At 38.1% G+C, this 24,796-nt stretch overlaps 1 protein-coding gene across 4 annotated transcripts in view; it reads right to left on the bottom strand.

Moving 5' to 3' along the window:
* Positions 1–24,796, bottom strand: part of ldb2a (LIM domain binding 2a) — a 123,429-nt gene that overhangs the window by 31,022 nt on the left and 67,611 nt on the right. For all 4 annotated transcript variants that reach the window (XM_042493546.1, XM_042493547.1, XM_042493543.1 and 1 more), the window contains exons 4-5: positions 18,763–18,935; positions 1,275–1,397 (exon numbers count right to left, since the gene is read on the bottom strand). In XM_042493546.1, the coding sequence (XP_042349480.1) occupies positions 1,275–1,397; positions 18,763–18,935 (296 nt within the window). The remainder of the gene's footprint in view (positions 1–1,274; positions 1,398–18,762; positions 18,936–24,796) is intronic.

The following is a 24,796-nucleotide window of genomic DNA, read 5'->3' as shown; positions in this document are numbered from 1 at the left end:
GACCTCTTTTACTCCCATTAATCAAGAATTAGCTCTGGTTTTGGATATTTTATTCACCATGGAGTCATGGGATCATCATCAGGGATTCGACTTAACGCAGGGTGAGTACTTGACCTTTGGAAATATTCTTTATAGAGATTAGTGACCCCTGGTCCAAAAATACAAAAGAACCACTGTGCAGCATTGAGTTACCAGTTTATTAGGTACACTAAGTTAAAAGTAATGCAGTGCAATACAACTACATTGCAATAAAACCTTCATGAAGTTTTGTGCAGTTTGTAGTGTTGTTAAATTGCTTTGGACTTTACAGAGAGCTGTTTTTGTTATTTACAGGAGCATCGCCTCATTGACAGAAATTTGACACAGTAATAGAAAAACCTTTCAGGAAAAGCGATACTATTCAACAGCACCACAATCTGCAGCCCTAAAAATGAGCCTAAAGTTGAATCAACACCTCACTACTTCACAACACTACACTAGTTATGGTCTCCACATCATGTTTTTATGCTTTTTTTAGAGTTTTTGTCTTATAGTATGGTTAATTTATTATGTGGTATGTGCAATATTCTACCCTAATTTATGTGTCCAGGTCACGTGATACCATGCTGTCCACTGTGTATTGTTTGCCCTGTGGTTAATGTATTGTTTTGTGTTGTTTTTCATGCTGCTGTGTGTAGCACTTCTTTGCACAAGACATATTTCATTTGAGACAATAAAGATTGTCTTATCTTATCTTACAACCTTAATGAAGGTTTTATTGCAGGACTCCTGTCTTTGACTACATACGTTTTGTCCAGGTGTGTTTTAGTGTTTGCCTGATTGGGCCTTCTTTATTCATGTTTAGAAAATGTGTTTTCTCGACCCTTTACAGCCGTGCAGCATCGCACAGCTTCAGTTCTGAATAACTTGAAAACAGAAAACCTTCTGCGAGCTCCAGCTCCACTCCACAGCTCCAGTGACTAAATGTGTGTTACACTTAGTGGAATTAAGGAGATTATTCATTCGACCTTGTTTTTTTTTTTCCTCCTCTCTCTCCCTTTTCAGACAAGGGCCCTTTTTTATCCTCGGTGGCCTTTGATGTCTGCAAATAAATTGGTTTGCAAAAATCCCTCCAAACTGCTTTGTTGGCGTTTAAATTTCATATGCTCATGAATAGCTTCTAAAAAGTGTCTTGGCAGAGTGCGGAGACCCTCGTTAGGATTCATAAAGTGACACCTAAACCAGGGAGATCTGGGAGTTATTTTCATGTCGCGTGTCAATGATGTCACACTCACGTGCATGGCCAGGATGCTGCGGGGGATGAGCTCTCGGTACTGCCGGATGGTAAAGTGCCACGTCTTGATCCTCATCAGATCATCAAAGGCAAACTCCAGTATCAAACGACCCTCTGTACAAACCTGGACAAAGATCAAATAGTTAGTGTTACTTTACGTTTCCACTCAGGCTCATATCTCTTCCAGTAATCTTTAACCGGCTGGCAGGCGGCCGTCAGCTGATTTGGACGCGGACAAAAAAGGAATCAGTGTTTATTGGCCGGGCGTGATTTTGATAAAAAACGCTGGAAGGGTTTCGTCTCCGTTTTGGAATTTGTTCAAGGACTTTGTAGAACGGAGCGAGCTATTATGCTCCCAATATTTACTCTGCTCGCTTCCCTCATTCAGAGCATCTGTCCTTGGGCCTCTCAACCATCCAGCTATTTCTAAAATGTGAAAATAAATGTAATCTGGAGAGGGGTGTGTTTACACCAGAGACAAAAGAACTTCAGGTCAGAGAGAGTTGCCAATTAGGAGGAGAGAGAGAGAGACAGAGAGAGAAACAGTGCGGGGAAAAAAACATTTTTTCGCCCCTTTAGCTGAATTCAGCGCTTGCCGGGGCCCTTGCGCTTCTCCCATATTTCGTTGCTGTGACAACCAGGGAGAGAGAGGAGAGAGAGAGAAACGGAGAGACAGACAGAGAGAAGGGGAAAAAAATCAGCTGATTAGTTGGCATGGCAACGGCAAAGATGTAATCCCACCAGACACACTCTAATCAATGCCCCCAGCGCAGATGGTCTCCTGAGGATCAGCAAGAAAGAGGCTAGCGGCCATATTGCAACCCCCCCTCCCCTCCCCTCCCCTCCTCACCACCACCATAACCCCACCCCCCCACCCTCATTCCCCACTAACCACCCACCCACCTACCCCTGCTGATCACGTGCTCCGACGCTAACTCCAACACACAAACACACACACACACACACACACACTAAAAAAGTATAAATAGACGCTCGACTGCTCCAAAAAAAAAAAAAAAAAAAAAAACCCTGAATGCAGAGCTGCTTCTCTGCTGTCTTGACTGTAAAATGTGGATTCTGTATAATGTTCTCACTCTTTGTGCAGCGGAGCGTTTCCAGAGTTGTTCCACCGGCTGAGATTACAGTAAAGTACATATAGAGAGAGTTTTGTTCCATAATGTGACAACTACTGTTGAAAATGTCTGATTAGAGCAAACGAAGAGCGACACAAGAACTTCTGAATGATAAAAGCTGAACTTTTACAAGAAATCACTTCAGATGGACAACAACAGCAATGGACCAACACACACCTGAGTCTTATCCTTGATGACGTGTGTCTGTATTACTGTCAAAACGATGGAAGAAATAAGTACTGTAGCAGTAACATAAGTGATACTACATTACTGTCCATTGATTTTTATAACTCAGATTACTATATAATGATACTATTTTACTACTTCTACTTTTATTTTTCTTCTTATTATTATTACTATTATATTACATGCTATATCATGATATTTTACTCATTTTCCATTATCTATGATTATGTTTATATCATAGAATTGTATTGTTACTATATAGAGTGTGTATAATGCTAGGGTTGGGAGAAAAAACATGAGTATAGTATCACAGTATTCTCTGTGGGAACATTGTATTGATACAAGTATTGATTATGTTTATTATATGAATTATTAATATTGCAAGTACAAATTAAATTTTTGGTTGCCTTCTAGAATAATAAAATAGCTTTTGCTGTTCACTAGATACATTTTGCCACAATAATATATAATATGATGATGATGATGATGATGATGATGATGATAAATAATATTATTATTATATTTATTATTATTAAAATATTTTGGTGTTATTAAGGACACAGAGAAAGGTCCACAGCTTACTAAATTGAAATAACACACAATGTCAATCATTTGCTGTGATTTTAACAGACTGAAAACTTCATCTTATTAGATGAAACAGATGTGGAAAAAGCTTTCCTTTGAAAACATAATCTGTTGTTAAAAATAAGAAATAAATCCCAATATATATGTAATTACAAATATCACAAAACATTTTTTATCTCATATTGAATTGTGACATGATAATTTTGTATTGTGGTGCCTCTGGTGATTGCCATACCTACATATGCATAGACGCATATATATATATATATATATATATATATATATATATATATATATATATATATATATATATATATATATATATACTACATCATATGTATACTGCACTTATTGTTGATGCTTTCACCTATTCTTTGCTGCTGAGTCGTGACCCCTCAGGGGTCAATAAAGTCTCACATTTACTCAAATATTACTGAGGAACTTTTACTATATTTTTTTATTTCTTCTTTAAGGAGATATATAGAATTTCTGAAATTAACACTTCCACTGACTGACTGACACAATTCAGCGCTGATACAGTGGTTTTACGTGCAAACATCTGCGCAGTTGGATAATGGGCTTGTCTGAGCTAGATAAGTGTGGATTAAACTAAAGCAGCGTTTGGAAATAATCCTTGGCGTTTAATGGACAATGACAATGGTCTTTATCTTTTATTTATTTATTATTTTTTTAGTCTAATTCCAACAGCAGTTTGTCCAACAGTTGACCTCAGAGTTCAGAGTGAAAAGAGGGATGCAGCATGACTTAAAACACCCCTCAAATTTAAAACAAAACCTTCAGGGTGGGTGTTCAGTGAAAATTAAGTATTGCCAAATTTGGTGATTTTTGAGGTGAACTGAAGGACTAAGAGTTCCTTTATGGGTTGAATTCTTCTACTTCTTAAGTTAAATAAACCATCTTAAACCCCGTTGGATTTTCTGAAAAACTTATTTTCTAAGCTCACCAAAAAGTTGTTATGTTTGGACATTTGTGGTTTTCACATGATGGAGTTTTAGTATTGGCTGAAAAAGCCTTAAAACTAATATATTAATTATTTAGCAAAAGAAAGTAGAAGAAACAAGAAAGCATATTTGTGTATTATAAACATATGTATATGCATATATATTGAAGTTTTGACTCCAAAATTATCACTCATCCCCCCGGGGTCTCAGCCTGTGTTGAATTATAGGAAGGGATGCTATAATTAATCCACTAGTACTTAAATTGCTATTGAAAGGTGGAATAAAAAACAACTGTGACTTTGGCGTTTTTCTTGTGCTCCTTTGAAATGAAATGCATCATGGTCATTATGTGTGCGGATGAGTTTTATGCCCTTCGGCCTGCTGAAACCTATTAAAAGAGCAAATACTTAGGCATGTATGAGGAAATAAGTGCTCCTTTACATCATTCCTGAAAAGTGTACCTTTTGTAGATTTATGGTATTTAGCCACCAGCGGTGAAATAACTTGAATTGGGAGCCAGTGTCTTGTGATGCTTTCAGGTGCAGTAGCCTACAGTGAAACAACGCTGCACTATTGATTTCTCTTTCCATAGTGCCAACTGTGTCTTTAGCATCGCCTCCACTGTTGCTCTTATTTCTCTCCCCAGAAGCTTTCTGCTTCTCTGTAACCGATAAATGAATTGGCAAAGCAGCTAAATCAGAACCAGAATAAGAATCACCTTAATTGCCAAGTGCAATAAATGTGCAGGAATTTGTCTTAGTGGCACTGGTGCAGAGATTTATTAACCACAAATGCAACCAAGGCAGCCTGTTTTTTCACAGACTCCAGAGTAGATTCAATCACACAAAGCTATTTATTTCTCCATACTGAGAAAGAATTGGTAAAAATCTAATATTTCTCACAATGGTTGTAACCATTTTTTAGCTAAATAATGTTCCCTTATGAAAACTAAAAGGAGGAAAATCCCCTTGAATTAAAAAGTGGTCCATTAAATGGTACAGCCCCTCACAGAGAGTCCCCATTGATTTAAGAGCAGGGTCATAAATCTTCCACACAACGGGGCTGAGATCAGGGGATCTCCGGCTCAAAAGAGCAAGAAAAGAATAACAGCGTCCTGCTGCTGGGACACTATTCAATACTGTACCCAAACATGACAATCAATTAACAACAGAGGAGCTGAAGGTCATTAAATCGATTATTATGAGCACTCATGACTGCTGCTGGAGAATATAAATAGGATCAAAGTTGACTAAATATGCTCAATTATAGCGACAAGCTGCTGACAGGCTTTGTAACAGTGCACCTCAACACCACCTCCTGTATCAGAGAGCACGGAGCAGAAGATTATGGAGTATTATGTTACTTATGGTTAATGTACATTTAATCCAAGTGTGTTACTGACAATATGTTGAGTGTAGAGCTCATAAAACAAGTTGAATGATTGATTGGATACTCGATAATCAACAGAAATGTATTTTCCAAATAATTTCTTATTTATGGAAAATTTTTACTGTTTTCAGTTTCTCACATATGAGTATTATGTTTTTTTAGATTTCTATGATACTTACAACCAGAGGTAAATGTTTTACAAGTCGCAAGTCTCAAGTCTTTGCACTCAAGTCCAAAGTCAAGTCCTTAGTCACGAGCGTAGACTGTGTAAATGATGGACATAGCGACCTTGATGTCACCCAATGGTTTATGGACTGCTGCCTCAAAATCGCCATTATGATCACTGCCATCTTGGATTTTTGGAGCTAGAAGTGACCATATTTGGATGAGAGGCTGGCGCTGTGGAGAAGCGAGGGGCGGATATAACTGAGACGGAAGACACTATTGGCAGCCTGTCAGTCGATATGCAACTTTGGGCCTTAATAAAATGTAAACGTGTGAGTTAAAATAATATTTACCCTCCCCACAATTTGCATAGGTGTTGATATTGGCTATAGAGACCAAAATCGCTTTTTGTTCCTGGCTGTAAACATGTTTATTTCTGCTGTGTAGTTGGGGTTTTTAACATGGAGGTCTATGGGGATTTTAAGCCAGCCTAAAGTGGCCTTTCAAAGAATTAGTATTTGGCACCTTCGCACTGGCTTCATTTTTCAGCCTCAGAGGTAGCTGCTTGGTCTAGAGTGACAAGTCAAAACTGATGAGTCTCAAGTCAAGTCCCAAATCCTAAACTTTGAGTTTCAAGTCCTAAACAAGAAGTAAGAGTAATAATACGACAAATTTACAGAAATCATTAGTGTTTTTTCCAATATTTGTAATTTATTTATGCACATTTTGCATACTGCAATTCACTTAGCCTTGTTTCTGTCTGTGAACAAAATAATCTTCGGTATCATTTTTTTCCAACTGGCGCTGAGTAACATAACATTACTTCTTTATGGTTCTCTCCTGCAACTTGATTGGATGCTGTTGAATTGGTTCAAACAAAGTGGGTCTGTAGACTAATGAGTCTTCACTTGCAGGGAATGAATTGTGTTAATGTTGATTTAAGGAAATTGGGGGAAATTAATCAGGCAACCTTTTCAATAACATATTCTTCAACCTTTTGGCTCAGGGAAAGCTATCAGGTATTTTCAAGTAAAACGGCTCGAGTCCAAATGAAGTCACTGGTGTTAAAGTCCAACTAGAGTTGCAAGTCTTTTTTTTTTTTTTTTTTAAATTTGTCAAGTTGCTTCTGAAGTCATCAAATTTGTGACTTGTGAGTCCAAGTCAAGTGATTCAAGTCCAAACCTCAGAACACAACAATATGAATATGTCAACTTGGTGTCAACTTAGTTTTTTTTTACTATTTTCTGATATTTTACATACCACACAACTGATCTATTAATCAGTAATGAAAATAATCATTAGTTGCAGCCTTTGCTGAGGAGAAGCAACAGTGATATTTTCCCTCAACATGAGAATCAGCATACAAATTACTTACTTATGCAACTACTTACTTATTCAACATCTCAACTAAACTTTTAAATAAAAAAAAATGTTGTTCAGGATAAACAGTGTGATTGTGCAGTGCAGAATATATTTCAAGCTTATGAATAGTATATAACTGCAGTTTCCAGGTGGCCTTGCTATGAAGACGCATGTTTTACAAATAGTAATTGTAGCACTGCTGGTTTGATTGCAGCATTTGTTGCAAGGTTTTCTCAATGTCTCTACTGTGTTTTGTCAATGAAGGTTAAAATGGAAAATAAATAAATACATTTTCTTTAAAATCTAAAACTAATCTTCAAAAGAAGTAATAGCTTTTAATCTAAACAAAAAAGTGGTGGACTCCTGTGCACAGTCTGTACAAAACATTGAAAAAGGAGCTACTGTAACATCACAGACTTTTGTCAGGAATAAAACCAAGTATACAAAAAGGTGAGCAGATCTTCAGTTATTAATTTAAAAGCAAAATAGGTGCATAAAAAGATCAATGCAGGCCACTGCAAATTGAATTAAAATGAAAACCTAAGAAAAAGTATGGAAAAGGCAACACAAAATGAAACAAAAGTTGTATAAATATGGAGAGGAGAGGTCAGTGTCTGCTATTATAACATAATGAAAACATTGTAAAATAATGTCAAGTTCTACTGTAATTAAAGATACGGGGAGTCATGTTAATTAACAGTATTAAAAGGAAAGTCAACGGCTTGTTGCTACAGTTAGTTAACCCAAATCCTGTTTATATTATCCGGAAGAAGTCACAAATGTTGCACAGTTTATATTAATAACCTTCACTGTCATGTAAAGGACAGTGAACTGACACTGCAATTCAGTTTGACGAGTCTTTGAAAAAGCAAAAAGTAAATTACTGCAATGTGGTAATGTTAGTACTGTAAAACCTTAACTAAAAGCCTAGATCCACTTAAACGGCCAGTCCCTTTTACTAGCCCGGTGTGGCGACACATTTTGACGGATAAAGGCCTGTCTCAATTAGAGGCCAGGTCTGGTTTCTGTGCAGTTCGTTTTTACAGAAGTTCTTTGGATGTAAAAACCTGGTTGTTCTTACCTGCTAGAATTGACGTTAATTAGCTGCTTAGATCACACATACAAATATTCATATATGTTTAGACTTTTGTCAGTATGGACATGCTACTCACAATGTTAGCTTGGTAAGATTCTCCACAATTTGGTCATTCGATTAATTTTACTGAAACCATGAGCTACAAGGAAGTATATGTTTGGCAAACTAAACAAGAGATACAAATAAAGAGATTAGTAGATGCAGAAGACTTTTTTCTTCAGCAAACTATATTTATAATTATATATTTAAAATTATTTTACAGAATTATTAGAATTTTTCAGGTCATTACTGGCTTTGTATTTTTTTCTTTTACTTTGTCTATTTTTATTTATTTATATATTTTTTAGTTTTTTTAGTAAATATTCAGGTAATTTTTTGTACTTTTGGCAGATTTCTTGCTAACTTCTGAGTCATCTCTTCTCTTGTTGCTCTTTACCTTTTTTCCCATGATTTTTTTGTAAAAGCCATTTTCCCTGGGTTTCAAAGGGTTAAATGTATGAATTTCCCATCGATGCTGAGCAACAGTTTTGTGTGAAATGAATCAAACGCCTGTCCCAAATATAAGCCTGCGGAATTCAGTGAATTAAGCAATTAATAGCCCGGGCTATTAATTGAAGTTTTCGGTAAAAAAGTATGGTAGAGAAAACTACAATCCAAGCAAAGCCCAGAAAAACACACACAGCAGATAACACATCCGCTAGTCAATTTCTCCACTCGGGGAATTAAATTCACTTGAGCTGAGATCACCGAGTCACGAACTCGCCTTTTGCTCTTTGCTCCCCTCCCAGCGTGAAGAAACCCCCAACTGGGCACCGGTAACAAGGGCCGTGCCCTCCGAGCTAACACACACTGGCCAGGAAAAGCAAGGCCTGCTGGGTAGTGAAAAGAGGTGCTGGGATTCTGGGGGCCGCTGGGAGGTTGGGGGGGCTTTTGGTCAAATTGGCACCCTGTGTGACCTTGTCAACACCTCGCCGCCCTGCAAAACCTGCTCACATTGTTCACAAGCACCCGGGTAGCACCGCACACTCTTAGCGCCCTGCAAACGCCACACATTCGTTAGTGTGTAGCATCCCGCCAGGTGAGTGACGATGAGGAGAGACAGAGAGAGCATGACAACTTGACACTGTGCTGAGCTCCTGCACTTCATCTACCTTCAACCATTACCCTGATTCATCAAACTGCATCTCATCATATATATTCCTTTTTTTAAATCATTGTAAAATGATTTGTTTTCTTTCATTATAGTACACACCCTGTTATATTTTTAGAACAAAACATGTAAAATATGCTTTCTGCTTTCAGGATAAATTTGGTTCATTACAACTCGAGTCGATTTTCATAGTTTTGGCAATCATTTCTATCGCAGATGATCTGGGAACTAGGGATCAACTGACTATCAGCAGAAATATTCAGCATTTTTATGATTATTGGAATCATTTATCGGATTGCCCAAAAAATAAATATTAATTGATGATGAAAATGTGCTACTTCACAAAGAGATCGTGCTATGGGGCTGCAACAAAGTCCCCCCTTTAAACCGCCCCTGCATTTTTACACAGAACCAAACGATGGCGGTGTGTGATTATACACTGCATCGCAGCATCCCGCAATCAAAGGAGGCATAATGGGTGGGAGGTTTAACATATAAGCGTCCGCCTTTAGCGTGACATATAAAATACCTGTCGGCAGCGCTTTATAAACAATAACAAGACCATAACATGTCAATCTCAATCATTTACCATCTCTGTTATAAGGTGGCTGTTCTCGTCCTCTGCTCGGAGGGTAAGAAGCTCCTGAATCTCATTGTTTTCCCAGTTTGGGGACATTTAAAGCTGCTGTTCCTCTTCTCTGAATAAGTCGCACACATAAACACGTCGTCAAAACGTCACACTTGTGCTGCCCGTGGTCACGTCTTTCAGGCTTTATGTTTACACTGTCCCCTTTACGGAGCTGTTACTAACACCTGTCTCAGTACAGAGGCGAGACCACTCTGTCCTCCCTCTCTGTGATGGGACATCATAATACAGAACGGCGAGGCGGCATAACAGCGTGATATTCCTGCCTTGAACGGGCACTGTAAATGCGGCTAGGATGTCTGTAGCTGTCGACGGGGGTGGGGCTGGGGGGGCATTTTGTTTTTTTATCTATTGAATTTTTCTGCATCTTTTAAATGCTTGTGCCGTGCTCTGTATCATCTCTCTAAATCAAGATGTTTCTCCGTTTTTTTTTCCTTTTCCTCAGCAGCAGTTTGTCAGTCATGGAGGGATACTTGATCCCTCTATCCGTTCACAGATGATCAGATCACATGGACGGATGAGAGGAGCAGTTTGTAAGTGAAAGTAAACTTTTAGACTTAGCAGAATGAATGCTTGAGTTTCACTTTCAATGCACCTGACAGTCTGCTGTGCCATCTCTGTCCCAAGTGCGCTATAAATAACCCAACTGTATATATTCAGATAGCGCTCCCAATAGCCAGTCCTGCTCCAAAGACCTATTTGTGGGGGCGGATGATTTAATGGTGGCGGACCACCGCAAATAAATGAATGTGTGGGAAACCCTGGCTATTATTACGCCTCGCCGTTTGGTAAAAAAGGTACTATCACAGATTAAGGGAACACAGCTGTCTCGCCTTTAAGCCAGCAGCAGGGGTACTAACAGTGCCAAACTGACTTCTATGTAAAAGGGCCAGGCAGCAGGATGGGGGGGGCATTGAGGTACGGGAGGTTCTTACCCTCCGAGCAGAGACGAGATTAACTGCCATATAAACTGAGACAATAAATGATAGTTACTGCCAAATTATGTTGTTGTTATTGTTTAGAAAGTGCTGCCTGACGCTCAAATACTTGAGAAAAGTGTCTGAGAGCAGCATGAGAAAAGTGCTCGATCCAGGTTTTGAAGGGTTAAGGAATACTGGCATGTTATGTAAAATTACACACTGGGGTGGCATGATGCCGACATTGTTTGGTTCTGTATAAAAAACCAAAGGCAGCATAATGAAGAGTCTTCACTGCGGCCATATCGCAGGATCTGTGTGTAAAAAAAGCTTCTGTCTGTCGTCACCACTCTGTAGCTTCACTCAGCACAGACTTCAGTCTGCAGCGTAGTTCATACACTTCACTGATAATCCAGAGAATTATACAGTAACATTGAGCTTCATGATCAAAGAATGTTTCTGTATGGCGTCAAAAATTCAGTACATATTCTCTCCCCCTCTCTGTGGCTGGATGCACTACAGAAAAGGTCTAAGAGTGCAGTATGGGAGTAACACAGTCCACTAACACCTGGGAAGGCAGACTGAAATACATGCAAAGGTGTCAGCATGGAAAGACAAATGGCTCCCTCTCTTTCTCTTTTAAGATAGTGCCAAATAGTTCTCTTTTGCAGCAATTAATAAATATAAACTAAAGGCATTTAAAAAGAGTTTTGTGTTTTAATTTTTTTTATTTTTACTGCGAATGTATATCGGTTCCAAATACAAGTTGTTAGTCTGCTTGATCACTAATAATCAGTATCTGTATTGGCCCTGTAAAAACCATATTGGTGGACTACTGTGAACATGGTGGTAACACTACAATTAAGTCAGACAGGGTGAGAAACACAAGCCAAGACGGTCAGAGAAACTGTAAACAAGGTCACACTTCAGCCAAATTATCAGCCAGTAGTTCCCAAAGTGGTCTCCGTGAGGATGGACCAAGGAAGAGTTGTTCATTTCCATTTTCCAAAACAGAAGAAATAATAATAAGAAAATAAAAAGCATGTTAAAAGCCCTGTTAGATTCTGCAGCTCAGTGTGGTGACATGACAGTGTCTGGTTGCAGACGCTAAATGCTCTCTGGATCATGGGTTTTCCAGATGCACAGAACAAGTGAGGAAAGATGCTGATACATGTTTAAAAAATCTATGTGAGGACAGCCCTGTTTTGTATCTATACCCCGTTATTATGAGGTAAAACCAACAGTCTGCACACATAAAATGTTGACAATAATGCCTCATTGCACTGGAAAAGTGTGAATGCACATCTATGGCAGAGGCAGCACTTAATCGTTGAACCAGCCTGTGAACTACGATGATGACTAGAGCCCAACGAATACTTGATTTTTGGAGCTGATGTCAATACTGATATTGGTTATTAAAAAATTCTAGTATTTATATTTCAGCCGATATTATGTATATGCAACTATGCAATGCAATTATCCCTCAGATATGTTTATAAACTACTATATATGTATTGAAGGCACAATATTTTACAGTTTACCAATACATTTTATTGTCAAAACATCAGCGCACTGAAACAGTAAACTTCATCAGGAATTTGATCATTCTATATTTCTCCAAGCATCATTTTCCATATTATGTTCTGTTCAAAATACATTTTTCATATCATGTATACCGGACAACATATAAGCTGATACCAATATATATGTGATGGGCCAATGTCAGCTGACCGACATATCCACTGGGCTCTAATGATGACAGTTTGGGTAAAAGTTTTACCTTTCTCCTTCTTTTTGTCCTCAAACCCTTGCTATATTAAGATGGTCAAATGATAATATGGGTTACACTATGAACACTTGGGAGTGTATTTTACCATCCTAGTTAAAGTCTAAGAATCTGTCCTGTATGTATTTTTTGGGATGTTTGATTTGGTGTAATTTTATTGATGAATATCGGTATTAAATGCGTTGGTTGTCATCTCCTTGACTGCTGCATTTTGCTCTGTTTACACCACTGATCACAATGGCAATTAGTCATAGATTTATTGTTTTACCCTTGACCTTTATGTTGCTGTGTTTGATTTCATGTCCTTCTCATAATGTGAAACACACTAAAGCATGGTCTAACTGTTGGTGTTTCTTTCCCCTTTTTGAAACTGTTTTAGCGTCCCAGATCTCAGCAATTAAGCTGGTGTCTACAGGGTTGTTGTTACTGAGAGAAAATAAAGCTAAAACTACTAAAATATAAGATACTTATTTTTTTTAAATACCGTGCCACGCTAATAAAACCAAATCTGAATTTGAAATTTTTAAAGAGAGAGCGATAGAGAGAGAGAGAGAGGAGCGAAGAGAAAGAAAGATACAGACAGAGAGAGAAAGAGAGAGAGAGAGGGAGAGAGAGAGAGGAGCGAAGAGAAAGAAAGATACAGGCAGAGAGAGAGAGAGAGAGAGAGAGAGAGAGAGAAGAGAAAGAAAGATACAGGCAAGAGAGAGAGAGAGAGAGAGGGAGAGAGAGAGGAGCGAAGAGAAAGAGAGATACAGGCAGAGAGAGAGAGAGCGGGAGAGCAAGAGAGCGAGTTGGGAGCTGGGGATGATTTCTCTAGGGATGAAGGATGCGAGTGTGTGTGCATGTGTGTGTATGTGTGTACTGAGGGTGCGGGGGGGTGAGAAGAAGAAGAAGAAGAGGGGGGGATGAGAGAGAGCGGTGGAGTAGAGAGAGCGAGGGGAGAATGAGCGAAGTGAGCGAGCGAGTCAGGCAGGGGGGGATGAGAGGAGGACGAGGAGGAGGGGGGCGCAGAGAGGAGGAGGAGGAGGATGGTGGGAGGAGGGGGAGGAGGAGGTGGTTGAGGAAAGCGAGGCGAGGCAGAGCTGATTGAGATTCGGGCCTCCAGAGCTGCAGGCTCGCTGCTGCTGCTGGGAGCTCAGGGAGAACACGCTCAGTTATTGGAATTCTTTTTTCTTTTTTTCTAATGAATTAATTCTTCTCATCCAATTTAGGTGAAGATGAAAAGAGAGCAGCGCTGCGAGCATCAAATTTAGCTTTTTGTTGACCGGGCCTGGGCCGCTCTGTTTCTGTTCTGTACGGTTAATATCGGACACTCGTAATATATTATGTTTTTTGTTTTTTTCCTTTTGGGGAGCCTTGTTTACAAAAACCAAACAACAGCAACATAAAAAGACATTTCCTGTGTGCGTTATTGGGGATGTTTCATAACCATTTACTGATATGATAAGACAAAGAACCCCCCCACCCACAGTACAAACACACACACACGAATACCAGATCACCTCCCCTCCAAATGTACAGAAAAAAGAAACGACCTCATGAACCCCCTCAACACAAACCCACATGTAGGCAGCCGTGCATGTAAACGTACACAAACATCAGCTCACACAGGCACTGGGACTGAGGTAAACACCTGTCACAGCCAAAGTGATGCTAAGATTTGACTTTGGTATGCTAAATAAAGGTCCTGCACTACACTGCTCACATTTTCATGTGTAAATGATTTTTTTCTCCAGAATTTCCAAATGTGAAGTATTACAACATAGTGTGAAAGTTGTGCTTCAAACAACCCTGTCTCCTAGAAATTATGTTTGAATATTACTAAATTGCGGTCATAATTATGTTGTGGTGGTAACGTAATCACTGTCTGTCCAGAGACAACATGTCTTTGACTTAATGAAACACTACATTTATGCACTGAGCTGGATTTGCGGGGAGGTGATTTGGGAGGTGACCGGGTTGGATGGCAGAATTACAAAGTGCAGAACTGTGACACCAGAGTCTCTCGTTTGTGTTTAGGCAACAAAAGCACATTAGTAAAGGTCAGGGAAAGATTGTGATTTCAGTTAAATATTAATAAAAAAATAATGCTGTGGTCACAATGAGTAGGTAGTGAACTGAATGACTGCCTATTTGTCGGAAAACAGATTTGCTGTCAGAGAAGATTTTGCTTTAACACTTTATTTGCATAGTCCACCTGCGAATAGTTTGTAAATTATTTGTAACATTTCAGCAACTTATTAGTTGAGATTCAACAATTCAACTGTTTTTTTTATTCTGTAGATGTTTAAAACATTATCTATACAATATATGTGTCAATTCACTATATATTCTCAGAGTAATTTATCTGAAATTATCCAGGACAACATGTTCTGTTTACAGCATGTCTAACTATAAGTAAGAAAACACTGTAATAAAGATATTATGAATATATTTTTGTTTCTTTTTAACTTGACAAACAGCATAAACAACCTTAGAAAACACTTTGTTTAGGTTATATAATGCATTTATGTTGGGGAGAAAAAAAGAAAATTGATCAATTTGTCATTATCGGACCTTTTTAAAGCTCTGAAATATCAACACTGATATCAGCCTCAAAAATCTATTATTCGATATCTAGTGTGAACCCTTTATTACTAAAATAAAATTCTAACTCAGCCTCAAAGCTCTTTTAAAAGAGAAAACAATCTGCCAGAAGGTGAAAACTGCTCCATCTCACCCTGATTCTGTTTGCCCTTTCCCGAAAAATTTGCTGAAAAAGAGATTAAACATTTTTAAAAACAAGAGCAGAAAAGTCAAACTGCTTTCTTAGTGTCAGTTAAACTGACAGCTGATGACAAGAAAGTCTTGAATCAAGTTCATTTATATTGGAAACTAGTAAAATAACCTAATTTCTTTTCAGAAAATAAGATTTGAAATCTCAGTAAGATACAAAATTACGATCTGAATTGAGATTTTTTTTGCAGTAATGTTTTTTTAATTCTATTTTTTTGTCTCGCAGCCCATGGCAGGTCAGCCAAAAAGTTAATTTCAGACTCTGCACACCACACACACTTAGATACACACAAGAGTGAGTGCATACTGTCAAGTCCTGAAAACAAGAGGGCGTGTAGCTGTTTAATGTCAGAACAATCCGGTCTGGTGCTGCAGCTCAGGGTTCATGGTACAGAGAACATGGAATCCCTTTAGCTCGGCTGCTCCGCGCTGACAAGGTATCTGGCCTCAGATTCATTTAGACAGTCAGCAGAAGAACACTAAGAGTCAGCTAGCCATCTGGATCAGACTGTGGTGAAGCAGATATTCACTCCGGCTCACAGGGGGATTCTCTCCCCAAAGACAAAAGCAGATGAGCTCAGCTTTAGCGCTTTCAGAAGACCTCGGTGTCAGGTTTGGATTATCTCACCTGCGCAATTTGTGTTTCCCCTCAGCTTCTGTCTGCGCTTCACTCATACTGCAAACTAAACCATACTCTTCAAAGATCTTATTCATGTCCCCTCAGCTTTGCCTTTGGAGGACCTGAGGGCTTAAGAATCTGCCTACATCTTTAACGTTGGGAAATGCCAGTGGATTTTTGGGGGTCTGGGAGAGGGCTAAAATGCTGATAAGTAAAGAAGGTAAATATGACTATGTTAGACTTTTCCCTGCATTAATGCTAAACTTTGGTTAGTGCAGATTTTTGTTCACAGGATAATACGGGCAGGGTGCATTTTTCAGCAGAGATATTTTAAAGCTAGAATTCAACATACAGCAACATTCAATATGATAACAGTTTTTTGTGTAATCTTAATGGATAGGCTCACGACTTTTCAAATCTGTCCTCAAACAATAGTCAGATGCCTGTAGCCTTATTGTAATCACCTCTCCGTCCATACTGTCTGTGAGTAGATCCTTTCCTATTGCACTTGTAATGTTAAGTGACTGTAGTGGGGGGGTATATTATCTAATATACTCGAGGTATCATGGCTTATTCAAAGTGTGATTTATAAAATTACTATGTTCCAAACATCCAAGTATAAATTGTCAAGTTTTTATAAGTCACCAGAGTTTGGGTTTCCTCGCTCCCTCGTAAGGCTCTCTCTCTCACAAACACACACACAAAGCAGGGCTTTTGCAGAGCTCCAGACTGTGACTATTTACACTTTGTGACCATGTAGCACTACTGCAATCTGTAAATAATATTAACATATAAACTGGAGAGTTATTAGTTTATTTCCAGCTTTTAGAGAATAAATCAATACGTTTAACCGCGCTGCGGTAACAGTCTTAATGAGTGGTAGTGCCAGTGGTGTGGGCAGGTGAGGTGTTTGTATCTGCAGAGCTCCGAACGTGATTATTTAGTCACATTTTGCGACCGCGGTGCACCAGTGCGACTTGGAAATATTAGTAATATATGAACTGGAGAGCTGTTTGTGCCTCGGTATTTGTTTAACTGTCTGCTAACATTAACATCCAAATGTTGAGTGGAACACTTTTTTGACTTTTTGTCATTATAAAAGTACTTTATTTAACTTTCTTGTATCCGTATTTTATTAAATGTTATTAGAAAAGTAGTGTGTTTAACTTAATTATATGACAGTAGCTACAGTAGCTAATTTGATTGCAGCTGCAGATTATTCAATAATTTTGTGATTTATTATTTTATATTTTGTCTGTTTTTATTGTTTATTATCATTTCATACTTTTTTGTGCTTTAGCCTACAAATAAATCTAATACTGTTGAAAGTCCAGTTATAAGCGACATGTTTTAAATATTTGCGGCTGCTTTTTAGTTGTTAACAATATATTAATCTTCATAATTATTTCAAGTCTATATTTATATTTACAGAGAGTTTATTCCAAAAATTAACCGGATACTGCAGTTTCACTTCCTGTCTGGCTTGATTTTCTCTGTGCAACTATGTCGCCACTTAATCAAAAATAGACTAGACGTGTTATTTTTAGTGGAGCAGAGCTGAGAGCTGCTTCTGGGACGCTTCTGAAACGACCTGCAGCGCATCTGGTGGAATCACAGACGTTGACTTGAGTGGCGGCCATAAGCTCGGGCCGCCTCGTCAGAGACAGAGTGCCCCCGCTGCGTCCAGTGGAAACCAACGGTTGGATTTGAAGCGCGTTACGAAAAGATCCCTGTACAGTCAGTATGAACTGGAGGAATGCTCAGAGCTGTCAAAACCTGCTTCAGTTTTCAGACCTGAGTACTGTTTTGAAAAAAGACTTGACTTGAACATTTGGGAACCGGTCTTTTAACACGTAATATACAAAATAATATACCACGTGAAGTCCTATTTTGTTCAGTTTATTAATGTTAACCCCTCTAAAAAGCAACTTAACACACACCCCATCACAAAGTCAAAACCTCAACTCTCACATCTATTTTTTTTTTTTAGAAGAGAGAATGAAAGAAAGAAAGAGCAAGAAAAATGATTTCTGCTCTAATGAACAGAAGGAGGCTAGAATCAATAGTTTAATAAAGTACATACAATCAGCTAACTCTAAAGGTGTATTTAGATAAAGTTACTCATAGTAACAGCAGTGGAATTTAACTAGTTACTCAAATACTGTAATCAAGTACATGCTCATGGTACTGACATTGAGTACTTCCATTTTACTTAATTGTACTCAACAACATTTCAGAGGTAAATAATGCACTTTCTACTGAACTACATTTGTTTGATAACTTTAGTTACTTTTAGAGTTGCAATATTTAACTGATTTATATATTAGTTGTCAACCATTAAATTAATCACTCACTAATTTGATATTAAATCAATTATTTATTTATTTTTGTTTTTGGAGAAAAATAAAAGATTAAAACATTATCTGATTCTATCGTCTTAAATGTGAACATTTTCTGTTGTTTTTTTTTTTTTTTTACTGTATATCATTTAATAATTCATGCAGCAAATGAAAGAAAGAGAGACCTTTCCATATTTAACAACAAGGCCACCAGGTATGACTTGAAAACACTGAGACAAAATGAAACAGGGGGAAAAGAAAGAATCAAAGGGTGTAAAATGGATTTGATCTTTAACCAGTTAAACACCTCGGTCTGGTCCATTATCATAGCTTGTGATCAATTATTCATGGTGGGAGAAGCTCAGGGGTCAGGTGTTACCTTTGTAAACATTGGCTTTCCGTGCTGGGTGACCATGGTGCACTGATCACAGTCCAGGGTGATGCAGGAGTTGTGGAAGGACTCCTTGGAGTGTTTGAGGATGTAGTGGAGCTCGGTGACCCCTCCCTCGAACACCGTGCTGAAATAACGGGGGATCAACGTCCTTCCGATCGCTGCAGAGACACAATAGAGGACAGAGATGCTAAATATAGGAGAGAAAACGTGAAATGATTTGGAGAGAAGACAGTGGGCTGAAAGATGAGATAAGATAATAGACACTTTATAGTCATCCATTGATTAAAATGCAGTACGTGGAGGAAAAAAAGTGTTCCCGGGTCCAGGAGCCGAACAAAAGAATGACAGAATGAACAAAAGGTGCAAACAACAAGATACAAAAACAGGTTCTTAAGTAACATATAGTGCAGTGATTGAAAAATATACAAGGAGCGTAAATTAATGTAAAGTGATAATGCATGTCAATAAGAGCAAAGAGTGCAACAATATTACACACTGCTACTAACACTTTAATAGACTATAATGACGCCACTACTGGTATTAAGACCTATTACTGATACTACTACAGTACACTGTAAGCAATTGCTGTTAATTTACAACCAATCTCTAAAATACTGTATTTGTATAAAACAGAAGCAACAGGGCGGAGGTCCTTAAAAGAATGCTGCTGTTTTAAATTACAGGACACATGAGTATTTTTGGGAATCAGGGTGTTGCATGGAGAATCTGGAGCTCGGTCAGTAGTTTGATTGAAAGTCAGACTTGTAATTTTAACATTAGGCAGAGGATTTTTGTTTCTCTGTCAATTTTCTTTAAAAACAGATGGAAATAATTTGCAATCAATTCCCAAGGGAATTCAGAAACTGCTGTTTGGACAGCAGTTTTTCCCGAGGAGGACGCACAATCCGGAGGACATGTGCTACATGTCAACAAAACCTGCTTCATCAACATTAATGGGCTTTGCATTTACAAATTGGACGGGTATTTTTGCCAGTATCATGTTCATATTGCTAAGAATGTTTGATATTAAACTGACGTTCAACAGGCTGTCTAGCTTAAGTTAAATGTCAGTGAAGAGGAGAATTGAGCAGCTCAAACAATTAGCCTATTTACAGGCATTTTTTGTCAAATTATTTTGGTAATGTTGGTATAATGGTCTGCATCTGAGGAGCGATATTCTCTTTAACCTGGTAATTAAGCACAAAAATGCGAGCATCGGCAGAGGGAGGCAGCAGAAAAAGAGAGCATTAGCCAACTGTAATATTTTCACATCTAGCCCTGTAGTTAACACTGAAATATGCTGCTTTTAATTTTTAAAGTAATAGACTGCAAAAATGTTAAACAGTATGGATACTGTAAAATAACGCCGACTGTGCTGCCAGTATTTCACTGTATATTGTAGGTATACAGAAATATACAGTATTTTTTCAGTAATAGGTTGTAAAGTTATTTCACTGTATGAACACTGTAAGATTACAACATATCACTGGCGTCTGTGCTGCCTGCTCTTTACTTTTATTTTACAGTGAATTTTTTTATTGCGTACTTAATACACAAGTGGCACTAATGTAAATACTGCTATTTATATTCTGCATACTACTACACTGCTGCTACTTCGTTGCAGTGTTTTCCCTGGGATTATTTTTAGCTGCAGTGCTGAGGTGCCTGAGTTTTATTTTGCGTTACTGGTAGATGTTAGGGGTGTCTGTGGACATGAGACGGGCTTTGGAGACATATTTGTACACACTTATAAATGTCGAATTGTTTTTCATAAAATGCTTCTCATACCCTTTATAATGCAACACTGGCTCGTGATGACTGTTAGCAGCTAGAACAGAGATATGAGCTACTTTCATAAAAACTGTATCCAAATAGTTAGAAGAGAGATTCTGAGTAATGATGACAATGCAAAAATGCAGGTGTACATTAAGATGCTATGTTGGTATTGTGGGCACAATACGGGAAAAAAACTAAGCTGAATGTAAAAACAGTCAGAAAACAGCTGTGTATCACTGCCTACACAGAAGTGTACAGTGAAATGTGTGTGTGTGTGTGTGTGTGTGTGTGTGGCAAGCCAGGAGACAGATGGTGTGTCTGCACTCAGGTCAGGCAGGTGAGCTGGACGGCACAGCTACAGTAAAGCTATTTTAGCGGTACGAAGACAGACTGTCTCTTGTGTTTTAAGTCATTTGATCGGATCTTCTGATCGGCCTTCAGATTGAGTATTTGCCAATCGATCAGAGCACCCTTATCTGGGGGGGGGTTTCAATTCATAGTTCTTGCTTTTCCCTTATTCTGGCTGCTTAAAGTAGAGAAATTGAGTTAACTAAGCATGGGGAGATTTTTTATTGCAGCTGCACTAATTATTTAGCAGCGGCGCAGCACCATTTTAAGGGCAAATACTTCATTGTTTGAAATTCTGCAAGCTCAGGTGCCAATACTCAAATAATATCTTTTTGCATAACTTAAAGCAGTAGTTCAACTTTTTCTCTTTTTGGGAAAACATTAGAGAAGGAGATCGATAACACACAAGACAGTAATATTGGGAGCAATTTCCTTGTATAATTTCAGCAAAGGAGGTAAGAAAAAAAATATAATGCCAAACAATTCCTGTAATCTGAGGATAATATTTCACAACAGAAGCTAAACTTCTGAGATGTTAAATATTGTCTAAACACAAAAAGTTACACAAGAACTTTCATAAAACACAGTCTTATTATTCAAATCAGAAACTGTCTGATCAAAGGATAAATAAAGAATGAAATTTCCATTACAGCTACGAATACCAATACAACTGTTACAACTACTACTAACAACAGTCTGATTTTAAGTGTTAGCGCTGTAAAACCTGTTACTGTAGTGATGAAACTATAATATGGCACATAACAAACATATACCAAATATCACACTGGACATTCAACAAACATGAATAAAAATAGCAAATTAAATTCAAGATAGTAAAATAAAATGAAAGATTAAAAGGAACAAAATCCAAAAATGAAAAAAAAGTGGTTTGTTTATGCACTAAGAAAATCATAATAGCTAAGAAACTGCTTGATAAGGACATCTGCTGTGGATTCATTAATCAAGATAAATATTTTATTGGCTGTCAAAAGCTCCTTGGAGGCAGAAACTGATCAGATGTTCAAATGAATGAAATTGATTAAATATTTGAGAGCAAAGATGTTCTGCTCTTCCTCTCCGACCCCTTTTCTATCACACAAAATCATTCTGGGAAACACGGGAAGGATTGTTAAGTCTGCTCTCTATTGATTTGACTTTAACCTCTGTACTCATTACAGCTGGTTGCTTGTCATACTGCCAATGTCAGTTTTTTAGAGCGTGCGTTCATTCATATTCTTCTCTTTTCCAGTCTCATTAACAGCTGAAAAGCCTCCTAATGGGACTAAACAATAAGTGCATAACAATAAACCCACACAAATAATTTACAATATTTTTTAGCCTTGTTGTAATCGTGGGAAATCTGAATGAACTCGCTGCTAAAATAAACATGGAGCAGCAGCCAGCCAGCTGATCGCGGTCAATTTATGAATCCCGATGCAACGGGCACATTATAGATTTACAGAAACTATTGGATTGTCCTGAAACCAATCGATTCACAGGGCAGCCTTTGGGAAACCTCCAAGACAAACCCAAATCCTTTATTGTTAGATTGAGTGTGATTTTCCACTAAAACAAGTGTCAAATAAATCTTCCAGTGCAGTGAGGTAAATTCAAGTCTTTCCAAACCATCGAAAGATTAAAGCTTTTCTTGAAACAACTGACAATATCATGAATTTGTGCCTCTCAATCCATTTCTACCAAGATGTGACACTTCATATAAAATAACTCACTTTTGAATATTCCTCATAAGAGTGAGACTGCACATGAAAGTATTTTCACATATTTTTCCCAACGATACGACTCCACAACTAAGTTTGGTGTTAAACTGAATTATTAAGATGGACAACTTCTGCGGTGCAACTTTTTTTTGCCGAAGCCTAAAGAGACAACGAACAGGCTGCATGATGAAAACTGGAGGAGGAGTCAGGGAGGCAGAAAGTGTCTTCAGTGTTTTATAGCCCTCAGGCTTTGTCTGGTTTCTATCTGTGTTAGCTGGCTTCAAGGAGAAGAATGGATGATACTGAGAGAGAGAGAGGCTTACGTTTCCCATTACAATATGGATGCACTGTGATGGCATGCAAGACTCCTGAATACTTGGACGTGTTTTAGAGAACACACTCATGTCTTAAAACGCCTTTCTTTTTGAGCTTTTAACTCTCAATTAAGAGGATATTAACAGTCTAACTTGTTAACAGCCAACTGTTGAATGAAATTTCACTCAGGAGGTTTCTCATCAAGGGTTTTGAAACCATCTTCGACAAAACACTTTAACAGAAACAGCATCGCACCTCAAACTTCAGCTTTACAGCTTAGGGGCTCTATTGTCTCAGAGCTTCTCTACTTTCTACAACGTCAATAAAAATCCCACTAAGAACCTGAAATCCTGCTACACATCTTCTTTCCAGCAGGCTAGAGTGCAGCAAGTCCAGTTACTGGAGCTGCTTCTGTTATCAGAGTTGTATGATATTGACAAATATCAACTTGAAATGCTTTAAAGCCTCTGGAAATTTGGCTTAAAATAGTAAAATTGCACAGTTTACAATAAAGTTGAGTGTCTTATTAAGTATCTAAAAAAATCAGAGTAAAATTAATGTTCCCAATTACTAGAAAACGAAAGAATAATAACTGTTCTCAAGAATGTACGGGCGTAGCAAATCATGTTTTAATCGACACCTCCTTAGATACCCAATATTTCAAGAAAAAAGTAAAGGGAGGGAAGTTAACCCTTTCTAGTGCTGGTGGAAAATGCAAATTATAAAAAAGAAATGCTGGAGACAATTTTAAGGTAATCAGAAAAGTAGTGGGGCAATATCCCAACTTTCCCTACCATAAATTACAATCATGACTGCTTCAACTAATGATCGTTTCTCAATTAATGTTCTATTGATTCGTCATTGGATCGTTGAAATGTCAGGAAATGGTGAAAAAATTCCATAACAATGTTCAAGGTGACGTCACCAAATGACTGATGTTTTGTCCATCCAACAGTCAAAAACTCAAAAAAATGAAGCTCTCTTTTATAGAAGATATAAAAAAGCAAATATTCACACTTGAGAAGGTGGAGCAACTGAATTTTTAAGGCAATTTTGCAAGAAATATGACCCAAAATTGTATAACAATACTAGACAAACTGTTTCTGCACTAGAGAAAAGTCTGATTATACTCAATGCTTAATTACAAGACTACTGAAGATAGATATGTCTCAGTAAAGGCAGAGTTTTCTTTTAGTGGTTGGAAACAATGATGTGAGGTGAAAGAGAAAAATTAGAAGTTAATGCACAGCATTTACCCGGAATATAAAGCAAGATAGTCTTCAATACACAACTTAATATGTAGATCAGAGATTCTGCACAGCACCAACAGAGAGCAGCTGCGTCAAACAGCTTTCACTTGGGACAAAATTTGCAACCTGCAGAGCTCAATCTTGCCGTTTGTGTTACTTGTTGAGCAGCTGTGTCGAGCCGATCTGCAGAACGGCCCACACCAATCTCCAGCACCACATCTTAGCAGCACATTGCTCCTTAAAGAGCTACTTTTCTCTAGTCTTCATTTTTTCAAGCTATAGGGGTTACTTTCTGCTGAACACAGATACTCGTTTTCAGCACCGCCCTGCTTCACACTGCTGCACACATACATGCCTGAGAGCTGCGCTGCAACCACAGGCTTCAGCCAAACATCACGGGGCAGTTCCACTTGAGCAACTCGACTTGCTCAAGGGCAGGGCCCGTAGTTACTGAAGGGCAAAGTGCTGCTCATCCACTCAAACGCATAGGGCATCTGAACCAGCGACTGTTTGGTCCTAAAATGATATTTGTACCACCAGCAGCCTTTTTAATATTCAGATGCAACCGGACTTTTCTTTTAAATACATATATTTTTTATTTTATTTAACCCT

Source organism: Plectropomus leopardus, chromosome 9 (assembly GCF_008729295.1).
Source record: "Plectropomus leopardus isolate mb chromosome 9, YSFRI_Pleo_2.0, whole genome shotgun sequence".
In the NCBI taxonomy this organism is placed as follows: Eukaryota; Metazoa; Chordata; class Actinopteri; order Perciformes; family Serranidae; genus Plectropomus; species Plectropomus leopardus.
Note: the sequence above shows the minus strand (reverse complement) of the source record. Positions and strands in the feature narration are given on the sequence as shown.